General features: G+C 48.8%; 1 protein-coding gene across 2 annotated transcripts in view; it reads left to right on the forward strand.

Annotated features, from left to right (window-relative positions):
* The window catches only part of AKT2 (AKT serine/threonine kinase 2), a 524320-nt gene that overhangs the window by 447519 nt on the left and 61346 nt on the right, over positions 1-15455 (forward strand). For both annotated transcript variants that reach the window (XM_069207237.1, XM_069207238.1), the window contains one exon: positions 5098-5226. In XM_069207237.1, the coding sequence (XP_069063338.1) occupies positions 5098-5226 (129 nt within the window). The remainder of the gene's footprint in view (positions 1-5097; positions 5227-15455) is intronic.

Consider the following 15455-nt stretch of genomic DNA (forward strand, 5'->3'; position numbering starts at 1 on the left):
TTAAGTATTTATGGATGCATCGCCTTTTTGTAGCAGGGGCTTCAGAAGCTGGAAACAGGTTGGTAGGGCTGGGGCCAATTCATTGTCTTCAGTCCTCTCTGTTGGGGTCAGCTTGGCAGTCCTTCCTTCTTCTTGAGGTCACCAGGAATCTGACAAGCTAGGTTCCGGGGCGCCCTTAAATCCTGGATTTAGGGGCATCACTGGGGTCAGAGGGCAGTAGCCAATGGCTACTGTCCTTGAGGGTGACTACACCCTTCTGGTGTCCATGCCCTTTTGGGAGTGGGGACACAGACCTAACCATGTTGGTCCCTGTCCTCCAAACTAAGTTGGAGGATTTTGCGGGGGGCTTATTTCAGCTCTGGACACCTTACGGGTGATCCCAGCTGAAGTGGTAACTCCTCCTTGTTTCTCCTAACTTTCCAGCTGGACTTACCACCAAAAGTGGGACTTTTTCCGGGGAGGGGGAGGTGGGGGGGTGGTGGTGTTGTATCGGGGGCAGGTATCTCCACTAGCTAGAGTGCCTTGGAGCACTGTAACAAGAGGCCTGAGCCTTTGAGGCCTCACCGCCAGGTGTTTCAGTTCCTGCAGGGGGGAGGTGTGAAGCACTTCCACCCAGTGCAGGCTTTGTTCATGGCCACAGAGAGCACAAAGGCTCTCACCCCATGTGGCCAGAAATGTGTCTGGAAGTGGCAGGCTGGCACAGACCGGTCAGTCCTGCACTAGAAGTTTGGCTAAAATACAGGGGGCATCTCTAAGATGCCCTCCGGGTGCCTTTTCCAATAATTCCAACACTTGCATCAGTGTGGGTTTATTGTGCTGAGAAGTTTGATACAAACTTCCCAGACTTTAGTGAAGCCATTATGGAGCTGTAGAGTTCGTAATGAAAACTCCCAACCCATATACTCAGTATGGCCACACTGCACTTAGAATGTCTACGAATGGCCTTAGACACTGTAGGCTCATGCAACTATGCCCTCACCTGTGCTATAGGGCACCGTGCCTTAGGGCTGTAAGGCCTGCTAGAGAGGTGACTTTCCTATGCCACAGGCAGTGGTTTGTGGGCATGGCACCCTGAGAGGGATCCCATGTCAACTTTGTCTTTTTCTCCCCACCAACCCACACAACCTGCAATGGCAGTGTGCATGTCCTTGATGAGGGGTCCCACTCGGGAGCCTTCCCTGGTCACCGAGCTCTTGGTACCATGGGTACCTTGTACAAGGGAGTTTACTGTGTGCCATAGGTGTGCAAGTTGTAGAAACAATGGTACAGTTTTGAGAAAGAAGACCGATGCTGGGGCCTGGTTAAGGGGATCCCAGCACACTCTATCAAGTCGGCATCAATATCCGGCAAAAAGTGGAGGGGCAACAAAGCCAAAAGGGGCACTTTCCTTCACATTCCTTTGCTCTCTCTCAAAGGGAATGTGGTGCAGGTGTTCACGGACAACACCACCGCCATGTGGTACTGCAATACGCAGGGCGGGGTGGGGTCGTGGACCATTTGTCAGGAGGCTCCATGCCTCTGGACATGGCTGGGACGTCGGGGCATATCCCTGGTGGTTCAACACCTGCCAGGCTCTCTGAACGCCAGAGCAGATGAACTCTGTCGTCAATGCATGGTTGTAAGGAAATGCCTCCTTGGCATGGTTACCCCCTAACTTTTTGCCTTAGCTGATGCTAAGTTTTGATTGAAAGTGTGCTGGGAACCTGCTAACCAGGCCCTAGCACCAGTGTTCTTTCCCTAAACTGTACCTTTGCTTCCACAATTGGTAAAGCCCTGGCACTCAAATAAGTCCCTTGTAACTGGTACCCCTGGTATCAAGGGCCCTGATGCCAGGGAAGGTCTCTAAGGGCTGCAGCATGTCTTATGCCACCCTGGGGACCCCTCACTCAGCACATGCTCACTGCCTCGCAGCTTGTGTGTGCTGGTGGGGAGAAAATTACTAAGTCGACATGGCACTTCACTCAAAGTGCCATGGCAACCTCTCACTGCCTGTGGCATAGGTAAGTCACCCCTATAGCAGGCCTTAAAGCCCTAAGGCAGGGTCCACTATAACACAGGTGAGGGCATATGTGCATGAGCACTATGCCCCTACAGTGTCTAACCAAACCTTAGACATTGTAAGTGCAGGGTAGCCATAAGAGTATATGGTCTGGGAGTTTGTCAAACACAAACTCCACAGTTCCATAATGGCTACACTGAAATCTGGGAAGTTTGGTATCAAACTTCTCAGCAAAATAAATGCACACTGATGCCAGTTTCGAATTTATTGTAACATGCACCCAGAGGGCATCTTAGCGATGCCCCCTGAATACCAACCCGACTTCTAGTGTGGGGCTGACCAGTTTCTGCCAGCCTGCCACAACCTGATGAGTTGCTTTTGTCACTCTGTGGCCAGGAACAACGCCTGCACTGGGTGGAGGTGCTTCACACCTCCCCCTGCAGGAACTGTAACACCTGGTGGTGACCCTCAAAGGCTCACCCTCTTTGTTACAGCGCCCCAGGACATCCCAGCTAGTGGAGATGCCCGCCCCCTCCGGCCACTGCCCCCACTATTGGCGGCAAGGCTGGAGGAGATAATGAGGAAAACAAGGAGGAGTCACCCACCAGTCAGGACAGCCCCTAAGGTGCCCTGAGCTGAGGTGACCTCTGCCTTTAGAAATCCTCCATCTTAGTTTTGGAGGATTCCCCCAATAGGAATAGGGATGTGCCAAACTGGGTGTAGCCACCCTCAAGGACAGTAGCCATTGGCTATTGCTCACAGACCTAAACGCACCCCTAAATTTAGTATTTAGGGGCATCCCTGAACCCAGGAAATCAGATTCCTGCAGCCTACAACAAAAAGGGCTGCTGACCTGAAAGCCCCGCAAAGATGACAGAGCCAACTGACTTGGCCCCAGCCCTACCGGGCTGTCTCCAGACTCACGGAACCTGCACAGCGACGCATCTGAGAGGGACTAGCGACCTCTGAGGACTCAGAGGACTGCCCTGAACCCGAAGGACCAAGAAACTCCTGAGAACAGCGGCACTGTTCAAAACCTGCAACAACTTTGAAACAAAGAAACAACTTTCAAAGAACTCTCTCTTTCTACCGGAAGTGTGAGACTTCACACACTGCACCCGACGCCCCCGGCTCGAGTTCAGGAGAACCAACACCGCAGAGAGGATTCCCAGGCGGCTACAACGATGTGGGTACCCTGAGTTGACCCCCGCCTGCACCCCAACAGTGACACCTGCAGAGTGGATCCAGAGGCTCCCCCTGACCGTGACTGCCTTGTAACAAAGGAACCAACGCCTGGCCTAAGCACTGCACACGCAGCCCCCAGGATTCAGAGGAACCACCTACAAGTGCAGGAGTGACCAGCAGGCGGCCCTCATCCTAGCCCAGTTAGTGGCTGGCCCGAGAAGCCCCCTTGCCCTGCTTGCATCGTCTAAGTGACCCCCGGGTCCCTTCATTGCTTTCAATAACAAACCCAATGCCTACTTTGAACACTGCACCCGACCGCTCCTGTGCCACAGAAGGTGTGTTCTGTGTGCTTATCCCCCCCCCCCCGTTCCCCCTCACCAGTGCTCTAAGAAGCCCCCCTGGTCTGCTCCCCGAGGACGCAGGTACTTACCTGCTAGCAGACTGGATCTGGAGCACCCCTGTTCTCCCTACATGCCTATGTGTTTTGGGCCCTCGTTTGACCTCTGCACCTGACCGGCCCTGTGTTGCTGGTGCTGTGGATTTGGAGTCGCCTTGAACCCCCAACAGTGGGCAGCCTATGCCCAGGTGACTGACTGTGTAAGTGCTTTACTTACCTGAGAAACCTAACCAAACTTAGCTCCCCCAGGAATGGTTGATTTTTGCACTGTCAGCTTTTAAAATAGCTTATTGTCATTTTCACCAAAACTGTGTGTGCTACTGTTTTAAATCAAAGTTCTATACTTACCTGTGTGAAGTACCTTGCATTGTATGTATTTACTTCAAATCTTGAATCTTGTGGTTCTAAAATAAATTAAGAAAATATATTTTTGTATATAAAAACTATTGGTCTGGAGTTAAGTCTTTGATTGTGTATTCCTCATTTATTGCCTGTGTGTGTGTGTGTGTGTGTGTGTGTGTGTGTGTGTGTGTGTGTGTGTGTACAATAAATGCTTAACACTACTCTCTCATAAGCCTACTGCTCGACCACACTACCACAAAATAGAGCATTAGTATTATCTAATGTTGCCACTATCAACCTCTAAGGGGAACTCTTGGACTCTGTGCACACTATCCCTCACTTTGAGATGGTGTATACAGAGCCAATTTCCTACAAGGGCCCACCATAAAGGGACATCTTGGACCACATATCGAAGGAGACTGCAGAGGATCTGCAGGGTTTGGTTGCTGGCCCCATTAATTCACCGACAGATCCCTCTCTGTGCTCCTCCCAGTGCTTACAGTGATGGCCAATGCATCACTTCTGGGTTGAAGCGGCCAATGGGTAGGGGTATAGATCAGAGTCATCTGGTCTCCAGCAGAATCCTGGCTCCATATCAGCCTTCTGGTGCCAACCGCTTGATATTGAAAGTCTCCCTTCCATCCGTCAAGGGGAGGCTGATAAGGGTGCTCATGGACAGCGCCATTGCCATATGGTATTGCACCAATAGGCCCTGCAGTCCGTTAGTGGCATTTACCATACAGGCCCTGGGTACTCAGAGTACCATATACTAAGGAATTTTAGGTAAGCTAAATATACAGTCAGAGGTTAGTTAAGTTTACTTTTTTTTAGGGGTCAGAACACATGTTTTAAAAAAATTAAAAAAAAGTAGCATCAGTCTAAAAATTGGGGGGTGATTATGCAAAAAAAGTGTCCTTTCCCTACAATGCCAGTTTGTAAACCATCACGTACAAAACCAATCTTGCCCGGTAACATTTGCAGGTCATTCTCATTTAAACTCATTGTTTTGCACGCTACTTATTCTTGTCATGTTGCATAAAACTGTCTCTTATGGAACTGTTATGTTCACTTCAACTCCCTGCCTGAAACAGATAATAAATATCTATTGTATTTACTTCAGTGGTTATATAAAATAGATTTTGATACATATTAACATTTTTAAAAAATCTTTTAGCTTGAAAACCTCATGCTGGATAAAGATGGACACATTAAGATCACAGACTTTGGGCTCTGCAAGGAAGGAATTACTGATGGAGCGACTATGAAGACGTTCTGCGGTACACCAGAGTACTTGGCTCCAGAGGTATGTGTTGTTCTTTGGGGGTAGCTCTTACATGTTGTATAGGTCAAACCGCTTTATTTGTACTGCAGTCAGTTGTTGAATTCATTATTTTAAAACACCTCTAATTCAAGACCAAGCACCTTAAATCAGCACTTAAAAAGGATGCTATGTTGAACATTATTTCCAGGTTTTTGTTTTCTTTCCTGAACACACATGCACAAAAAACACTTTGTAAACTCCTTGGACACTGATCTAATTACCTTTCCTTGGGGAAAAGCTCCAGGATGCATTTCATTGATAACAAAAAGAGTCTTGGCATTTTGTTTTAACTGTAAGTAGTTGTAACAAGCTGACAAATTCTATTTGAAAGTTGTTGGCAAGTGTTCCTTTTGCACAGTTGAAACAATCACAATAATTCCACATTTAAAGAAATTAAGGTTAAAACAAAGGAAACAATCAAGAAATGTTTTTGTAAAAAAAAAAGGGGATCAGGAGGGTGGCTCAGATATGAAAGTGACAGTTTTGCTCCCCACAGATGATATCAGTTTGCAATTTTCTTCGTTTTATTTTCCACAGGAACTAAAATATAATAAGGCAGTTGTTTTCCAGTTAAAATTTTGAATGTCGAGTTTTGCCCCTTCCCTTTTATTACACAGATTGCTGGGGGTCTAAGGTGCATCAAAACAGTTTCCTTCTCTGTCTTGATACTTCCCTCTACTAGATGTGCCACTCCACCAGCTATTACTTTTTCTCTTTGTCCATATCCTTTCCAGATATTGTCTCATCAATCTTGTTGTTGCATTGTAAGTTGTCACAGAGGAGTAAAACCATCTCTCCCTCTGTTACAGCTTTACTTCGGAAATGGCTCACACATTATTGCAAAAATGATCTCATTTTGTATGTTCACCCCCTAACCCCATCCATTTTTAACTGATGCTACTAGTTATTCATCTGTGAAGTGTACTGGGCCTGTCTGACCAGGCCCAGTGCATGTGCTCTGGGCCGTCAAATATGTATGTACTATTGGCTAATCACTGAACGGCATATTTAACTTTTCTAGAAGTCCCTAGTATATGGTACATAGTGTACCCAGGGCTAGTAAGTAAAAAAAGAAATCGCTAGTGAAATGCAGCACTCATTGTGCCACCACTACAGTGACAAGGTGAAAACATGGCTCAGTGCAATGGAATGTCACCTCCCAAAACAGCTGTTTCTTAAGCACTGTAAAGATTCTTACAAACAAATGCCTATGCCAGATGCTCATGAGATTTTTCCAAGGTACCTGGGATTGAGTCAAGATTCCAAGTCCTGCAATGATTGCTCTTTGGTGAAAATGAAGGCCATATGAAGACTGCAAGGTGAAACTGTACATCGCTAAGCACCAGAAGACTCCACGACAAGACAAGTCCAAGTTGAAGGTTCAGCACTGTTCATGATCCAGAAGTCGCAGATGTTCCAGTGGTTGGTCTTCGTCTAAGTCATCGGGTAAATCAAAGAAAAAGCACAAATAATCTAAGCGGTACTTATCCTCTTCCCACCACTTGCACACTCTCTCAAAAAAAAATAAAAAGGCACAGGGGCGGGAGCATACATCTTGAACACTCTTCTGGTTCGAGTCTCTTCAGAGACCCACTGCAGGTAGAGACTCCATCTGGCCGCAGATTGCTCACCGACCTTTTCATCCCTCCCATTCTGTGACTGGACTATATCCATTAGTGTGATCCAAAGTCTAGGAATCTGCACACTGTTCTCGACCAGTTTGCTGTTGGGGGTTCTGTGTCTGGGGACGCGCACAGTCTCAAAAGCAACTGGCGAAAGTCTGCAGGAGTGGCAGTCAGCAGGGGCCCCATCTGATTCGATGTCGGCGGCTTTGGCCTCGGTGCCGTTGAGTTGCCCAGGATCCAATAGTGAATTTGGACCGGCACCGGGTTCTCACTGCACTGGCACCTGTATCCCTCAGGGCTTCTACTCTATTCCCATTGATTAAGAGTTGCTGCCTGTATTTTTGCAAGTTACGCGGCCAGGCAGCAAGTGTGGCTAAATCCACCCCACCCTCAGAGACTAATGTAGCTTCAGTGTGAACCCTGATTTGCTCTGGGCACACTGTTGATCCCACCTGGAGACTGGTTATTCCAGTGCTAACTGCAGCAGTATTAGATGTGGGACTTTTCTTGGGACAGGCCTGGTCTCCAGTTTGGTGTCCATGCTGAGTACAGATGCGACACCAGGCCTTCTTGAGATCAAAGTTTTTACCCATGTACCCAATTGAGGACTGTGAAGAGGCTCTGGGCCCACCCTCCAGAGCAGGTTTTGGGGCCCTGTAGAAGACTCTTTACTTTTTCCCTTGGATGTCTCAACACTCTTCCCCTGGGGAGGCTTTGTGACCCCTTTCTTTTGGTCACCCCCTGTGGAAGTCTTGGTCACCGTAGTCTTGACCCAATGGTCCGCCTCCTTTCCCAATTCTTGCAGAGAAATTGGACCTAGGTCTACCAGATGTTGATGCAGTTTGTCATTGAAACAATTACTTAACAGATGTTCTTTCATAAACAAGCTATACAGGCCATCATACTCATTTACACCACTGCCAGTTATCCAACCATCTACTGTTTTGCATGAGAAGTCAACAAAATCAACCCAGGTCTGGCTCGAAGATTTTTGAGCCCCCACTGAACCTAATCCTGTACTGCTCAGTTGAGAATCCAAAGCCCTCAATCAGGGTAGCCTTCATGAGGTCATAGGATTCTGCATCTTTTCCAAAGAGTGTGAGGAGTCTATCCCTGCACTTTCCAGTGAACATTTCCCAAAGCAGAGCACTCCAGTGATATTTGTTTGCTTTTCTGGTTGCACAAGCCCTCTCACAAGCTGTGAACCAATTGGTGATATCATCACCATCTTCAAATTTTGTTACAATCCCTTTGGGGATATTTAGGATGTCAGTACTCACTCTGACCCTATTTAAGTTGCTGCCACCATAGATGGGAGCTAAACCCATCTCTTCTCTTTCCCTTTCTATGCCTAGAAGCTGTCTATCCAAAGCCAATCTCTTGGCCATCCTGACTAAAAGGAGATCATCTTCATTGAGGCTGCCCTCATTGCTTCCAGAGTGACTTGTCTCCCCTGGGGAAGAACCAGTCTCTCTGACTATCATCAGGGTTTGATAAACCCTGTTCTCCCTGTTTAGGACAGGAGGGGGAAATCATCCTCTTGTTCACTAACTTCCAAGGGGTGGTCCTTTGCAAACTCTGCCAAAAGCTCCTGGAGCTTACTTTAGTAGGGTTGGACCCAGTCTTTATATTTTTTAGCTTACAGAGTCCTTAACTCTGACATCCCTAGATGCAGGTAAGGGGTGAAGTTGAGTTCCACCACCATATTATCTGTGCTAGACATTATTTCTCTAAAAGTTGGGATTACTTTTTAAGAATCTAAAAGCTACTCCTAGAACTTAAATCCAAACTTTTACAAACTTTTAAACTCTAAATGAAATGCTAACAGGGTCTTACACAAGGCCCTAGCAGGACTTTTAAAAATTTAGAAAAATAGTTCAAATTGCAAAAATCAGTTTCTAATGAAAATTTTTGGAATTTAGTTGCGTGATCAGGTATTGGCTGAGTAGCCCAGCAAACGCAAAGTCTTATACCCCACCGCTGATCCACCAACGTAGGAAGTTGGCTCTGTATATACTATCTCAAAGTGAGAGATAGTGTGCACAGAGTCCAAGGGTTCCCCTTAGAGGTAAGATAGTGGCAAAATTAGATAATTCTAATGCTCTATTTTGTGGCAGTGTGGTCGAGCAGTAGGCTTATCAGAGGGTAGTGTTAAGCATTTGTTGTACACCCACAGGCAATATGAGGAACACACACTCAAAGACTTAACTCCAGGCCAATAGTTTGTACATAGAAAAATATATTTTCTTCATTTATTTTAGAACCACAAGATTCAAGATTTCAAGTACATACATAAAATGCAAGGTACTCCACACAGGTAAGTAAGGAACTTTGAATTAGAGCAGTAACATACACAGTTTTAGTTAAAATGGCAATTAGCTATTTTAAAAGGGGACACTGTGCAAAAATCAACAGTTCCTGGGGGAGGTAAGTAAGGCACTTACAAGTTCAATTTCCTGGGCATAGGCAGCCCACTGTTGGGGGTTCAAGGCATCGCCAAAGTCACCACATCAGCAACACAGGACCGGTCAGGTGCAGAGGTCAAAGGAGGGGCCAAAACACATAGGCACCTGTGAATAACAGGGGTGCTTCAGTTCCAGTTTGCCAACAGGTAAGTACCCGCGTCTTCGGAGGGCAGACCAGTGGGGTTTTGTAGAGCATTGGGGGGGGACACAAGTAGGCATACAAAACACACCCTCAGCAGCACAGGGGCGGCCGGGTGCAGTGTGCTTAGCAGGCGTCTGGTTTTCAATAGAAATCAATGGAGGGACCCGGGGGTCACTCTAGCGGTGCAGGCAGGGCACAGGGGGGCTTCTCGGGCCAGCCACCGACTGGGCTAGGCAGAGGGTTGCTTGATGGTTACTCCTGCACTGGAGTTCGGTTCGTTATGGTCCTGGGGGCTGCGGGTGCAGTGCTTGGTCCAGGCGTCTGGTTCTTTGTTCCAGGCAGTTGCGGTCAGGGGGATCCTCTGGAACCTGTCTGCATGCATCACTGTGGTGGTCCAGGGGGGGGTCATCTTAGGTTACTCACGAGGTCGCAGTCGCCTGGGAGTCCTCCCTGTAGTGTTGGTTCTCTAGAGCTTAAGCCGGGTGAATCAGGGACAGAGTGTGAAGTCTCACGCTTCCGGCGGGAAAAGTGAAGTCTTTGAAATTTGCAAGAAAGTTGCCAAGTTGTTGCTGTTTTTTTAACAGTGCCGCTGTTCTCTGGAGTTTCTTGGTCCTTCTGGTTCAGGGCAGTCCTCTGAGGCTTCAGAGGTTGCTGGTCCCTGTCGGATGCTTTGCTGTGCAGGTTCTTTGAGTCTGGAGACAGGCCGGTAAGGCTGGGGCCAAGTCATTTGTCATCTCCGTCTACTCTGCAGGGCTTTCAGGTCAGCAGTCATTCTTGTTGTAGGTTGCAGGAATCGGATTTCCTGGGTTCTGGGGGGCTCCTAAATACCAGATTTAGGGGTGTGTATAGGTCAGGAGGGCAGTAGACAATGACTACTGTCCTGGAGGGTGGCTACACCCTCTTTGTGCCTCCTCCGTGAGGGGAGGGGGGCACATCCCTAATCCTATTGGGGGAACCCTCAGATCTCAAGTTGGAGGATTTCTAAAGGCAGTGGTCACCTCAGCTCAGGACACCTTAGGGGCTGTCCTGACTGGTGGGTGTCTCCTCCTTGTTTTTCTCATTATTTCCTCCAGCCTTGCTGCCAAAAATGGGGGCAGTGGCCGGAGGGGCGGGCATCTCCACTAGCTGGGATGCCCTGGGGTGCTGTAACAAAAGGCATGAGCCTTTGAGGTTCACGACCAGGTGTTAAAGTTCCTCTAGGGGGAGATGAGAAGCACCTCCACCAAGTACAGGCTTTGTTCCTGGCCACAGAGTGACAAAGGTACTCCCCCCCCCCCCCCCCCCCCATGTGGCCAGAAACTCATCTGGTTGTGGCAGGTTGGCAGAAACTGGTCAGCCTAGCACTAGGAGTCGGACTGGTATTCAGGGGGCATCTCTAAAATGCCCTCTGGGTGCATTTTACAATAAATCCCACACTGGCATCATTGTGCATTTATTGTGCTGAGATGTTTGATACCAAACTTCCCAGAATTCAGTGTAGCCATTATGGAACTGTGGAGTTCGTGTTTGACAAACTCCCAGACCATATACTCTTTATGGCTACCCTGCACTTACAATGTCTAAAGGTTTTGCTTAGACACTGTAGGGGCATAGTGCTCATGCACGTATGCCCTCACCTGTGGTATAGTGTACCCTGCCTTAGGGCTGTATGGCCTTCTAGAGGGGTCACTTACCTATGCCACAGACAGTGTGAGGTGGACATGGCACTCTGAGGGGAGTGCCATGTCGACTTAGTCATTTTCTCCCCACCAGCACACACAAGCTGTGAGGCATTGTGCATGTGCTGAATGAGGGGTCCCCAGGGTGGCATAAGACATGCTGCAGCCCTTAGAGACCTTCCCTGGCATCAGGGCCCTTGGTACCCGGGGTACCAGTTACCAGGGACTTATCTGGGTTCCATGGCTGTGCCAGCTGTGGGAACAAAGGTACAGTTTTAGGGAAAGAACAATGGTGCTGGGGCCTGGTTAGCAGGGTCCCAGTGCACTTTCAGTCATAACTGGCATCAACAAAAGGTAAAAAGTCATGTGGTAACCATGCCAAGGAGGCATTTCCTTACACCAGCGGACTGGATACTTCTCCAGATGCTTGCATGCTCTCACCTCCTGATGAGGCTACGGAGGAGGGTGCATCGTATGCCATGGTGGTGCGTAGGGCAGCTGAGGTCTTAGAACTAGACTTGCCTACAGTGCCAGTCAGGACTAATCTCCTGACAGAGGTGCTTCAGCCAGGGGTTGCTACATCAAAGCCGATGTTACCCTTCAATGAAGCAGTCGCAGATGTCCTTCAGGGAACAGGGTCCAAACCCAGCACAGGGGGCTCCTGTGAATAGGTTAATCAGCCGCCGCCGCCATAGACCAGCTCCAAGCGACACTAGTTTACTCACCCAACACCCTACCCCAGAGAGAGATTGGTGGTCCACTTCCCATGGTGCCTTCCCTTCCACTCCCCCTGATAGAAAATCCAAGAGGCTGGACCAACTTGGAAAGAAGATGTTTTCTTCTTCCAGCCTGGCATTGAGGTTGGTAAACACCTCTTGCCTATTGGGCTGTTTTTCCCATACCTTATGGGATACAGTGGCACAAATGCTGCCCCAGTTCCCAGGGGGCGTACAGGACACTCTCACCCAGTCTGTCAAGGATGGGAGAGATGCAGCCAAGTTTACCATCAGGTGTGGCTTGGACACAACCCACTCGCTGGGCAGGGCAATTTCTTAGACAGTGGCCCTCCGACGCCACGCCTGGCTGCGTGCCACTGGCTTTTCGAGGTGATGTCCAGTTGAACTTGATGGACATGCCTTTCGATGGCTCACACCTTTTTGGTGAGAAGTCAGACTCTGTGCTTGAGAGATTCAAGAAATCTCGAGCTACGGCAAGTTCCTTAGGCCTCTCAGCACCTGTTCGCAAGCAGTCTGCCTACCGCCCCTTTCGAAGCTTCGGGAGAGGCGCAGTACCACGGCAACCACAGGTTAGCTGCACTCCTCCGGCTTCACAGCATCCCGTGCGAGGACAAGGTCGTGGAACCTTCAGACCCAGAGGGTCTAGCCAGAGGTCGGCAACCACCCAGCCCCCCTCTTCCGCAACGCCCAAGCCCTACTAGTATGGTTCTGCAAGTTTGAGGGAGGATTCACTTTCATCTCCCTCACTGACGGTCCATAACATCTGACAAATGGGTCTTGCAGATCATACAGAAGGGCTATTCCCTCCCCTTCCCGTCTTTACCTCCCTCTATCCGTCCAGTAAAATAACGATCATTTGATCTTACTCCATGAGCATGTTATGGCTCTCTTGGCTAAGTGAGCCATAGAAAATGTCCAGATGTCAGAAGTAGGCAGTGGTTGTTATTCCCACTACTTTCTGATCCCAAAAAAAGAACAAGGGTCTTCACCCTATCTTGGATTTAAGGAACGTCAAGCTCTTCCTCAGAAAGGAGAAGTTCAGGATGCTCACTCTTGCTCAAGTGTTGTCTGCCCTAGACCAAGGAGACTGGATGGTAGCGTTGGACTTGCAGGATGCATATTTTTATATTCCCATCCTGCCGGCCCCCAGGCGTTACTTGCGGTTCAAGGTGGGCCACGAACATTTTCATTTTACTGTGCTTTCCTTCGGTCTCACCAGTGTCCCTCGGGTGTTCACCAAAGTGATGGCAGCTGAGGGCTCTGCAATGGGACCTGAAGTTCCAGTGGGGCACAGCATCAGGGAAATCTTACTGACTTTGAGATTTCAGAGGGAACTGCAAAAGATCTGCAGTGGTGGTTAGTGAACTGCGATTGGATCAAAGGCAGACTCCTCTCCCTTCCCCAACCAGATCTCACAGTAGTGACAGATGCATCACTTCTGGGATGGGGAGGCCACCTGGTATAGGCGGAGACCAGGGGCATCTAGTCTCCGACGGAATCCCGGCTCCATATCAACTTATTGGAGCTCCGGATGATCCTGCTTGCATTGAAAGCATTTCTTCCTGTTGTGAAAGGGAAGTTAGTGCAGGTGTTCACAGACAACACTACCTCAATGTGGTACTGCACCAAGCAGTGAGGTGTGGGGTAGTGGACCGTTTGTCAGGAGGCTCTCGTCTCCGGACATGGCTGGAACAGCAGGGCGCATAGCCCTGGTGGTTCAACATCAGGCAGGTTCTCTGAACGCCAGGGCGGACAAACTCAGCTGTCGATGCCTAGCTGATCACAAATGGTGTCTCCATCCAGAGGTGGTGCAAGGACTTATCATCATCATAAACTTTATTTTGGCATCCAGTGTCATAAAAGTCACATCACACCACAATAAATAATAACTTAACATTCATTAAATTAAACTAGGCTAAAAAGAAATAAAACATGATAGTGCACAAAATGCAGTACACTAAAAGAGGAGTGTGGCAAAACACAGTTCCGGGATACAGTAATGGTGCAGAAATGAACATGTAAGACTGTTGGGACATTGGGTTAGGCAGTCTTAGTCAATTTCCTCCTGATGCACCACATTTCTCTGACAAATTTGGCAACTGCAATGGGCAGACTGGAGTCTGATTTTAAAATTCTCATGGCTGCAGCGTGATCTTGGGTCCCAAGCCGTTTGCAGGTTGGCGTGCGCCATTTCCTTCATAGGGGAACGTAGAATGGGCATGCAAAGAGGACATAGGCAGTTGACTCCTGGTGCAGGTTGCAGCAGGGGCATAACTTATTACTAGGGGCCTTATTTTGCCATCTCCTGGTGAAGGTTTTTAGAGTGAGGGAACCAAATCTGAATTGCATATAGAGCTTCCTATCAGTTGGATCAAGAATGCTGTCCAGGTAGGGTTCTAGCAACCAGGTAGACTTAAAGTCCAGAAACTCAATAGTTAGTTGCCCTAATGAGAGTGAGATATAGACTGGGTTACCCACTCCCAGTAGCAGGAATTCACTCTTTTTTCAGTTGGCGGTGGCCCTGTGTATGAAGAGTTCCATGAATCTCCCGTCGCAATGGCAATCAATGCTGTCTTAACTGAATGGATCCACCGGATCCTATTGGAGGTGTCCAAGCAACAAATTTCCCTAAATACGGTGGCATAGGAGGAAAGTTTGGGAGTTGCCATGATTGTCCTACAAAACAACAGCGGTCTGAGACCGACTATGGCAGCTAGTGGTTTGTGGGCCAGATCCAAGTGCAAAGGAAGAAGTGGGATGCTCGGGGGCAGGGAGGTGAGCTTTCTCATAAACATATTCTCAGTACAGGTAAGCTCCTGTTCGATGGCATCTGTCGCTGTAGATACGCATGTTCTGCAATAGCTCGCCATCTGGTGTTGGGCCGGAGTGTTACAAGTTGTTTTTCTTCGAAGAAGTCTTTCGAGTCACGGGACCGAGTGACTCCTCCTTTTGTCTCCATTGCGCATGGGCGTCGACTCCATCTTCGATTGTTTTTTTTCCGCCATCGGGTTCGGACGTGTTCCTGTCGCTCCGAGTTTCGGAACGGAAAATTAGCTAATTTCGGAAGATTTTCGTCGGGATTGTTGCGTTCGGGATCGGCGTACTTAGATTTCACACCGCATCGAAGATCGAAGAGCTCCGGTGCCCTTCGGGGTAGTTTTTCGATCCTCCGTCGGGGCCTGGTCGGCCCGACCGCGTGCTGAACAACGCCGATGGAACGGACCCCGTTTCGTTTCTGCCCCAAATGCCACAATAAATACCCCTACACAGACCAACACTTGGTCTGCAACCTGTGCCTGTCACCTGAGCACAGCGAACACACCTGCGAGGCCTGTCGTGCGTTCCGGTCCCGAAAAACACTCCGAGACCGTCGAGCCAGAAGACTTCAAATGGCGTCCGCACCGACAGCCCAACGGGAGTTCGAGGAACAGGAAGAAGAAGGTACCTTCTCGATCCAAGACTCAGACTCCGAAGGATTCGACGACACACAAACCGTGAGTAAGACGTCGAAAACCACACAAAGAAACATTTACAAGGCCCAGGGGACGCCACTGCCACCAGGCCATGGCTCCACCCATAAATTC

Source organism: Pleurodeles waltl, chromosome 9, assembly GCF_031143425.1.
Source record: "Pleurodeles waltl isolate 20211129_DDA chromosome 9, aPleWal1.hap1.20221129, whole genome shotgun sequence".
Taxonomy (NCBI): domain Eukaryota; kingdom Metazoa; phylum Chordata; class Amphibia; order Caudata; family Salamandridae; genus Pleurodeles; species Pleurodeles waltl.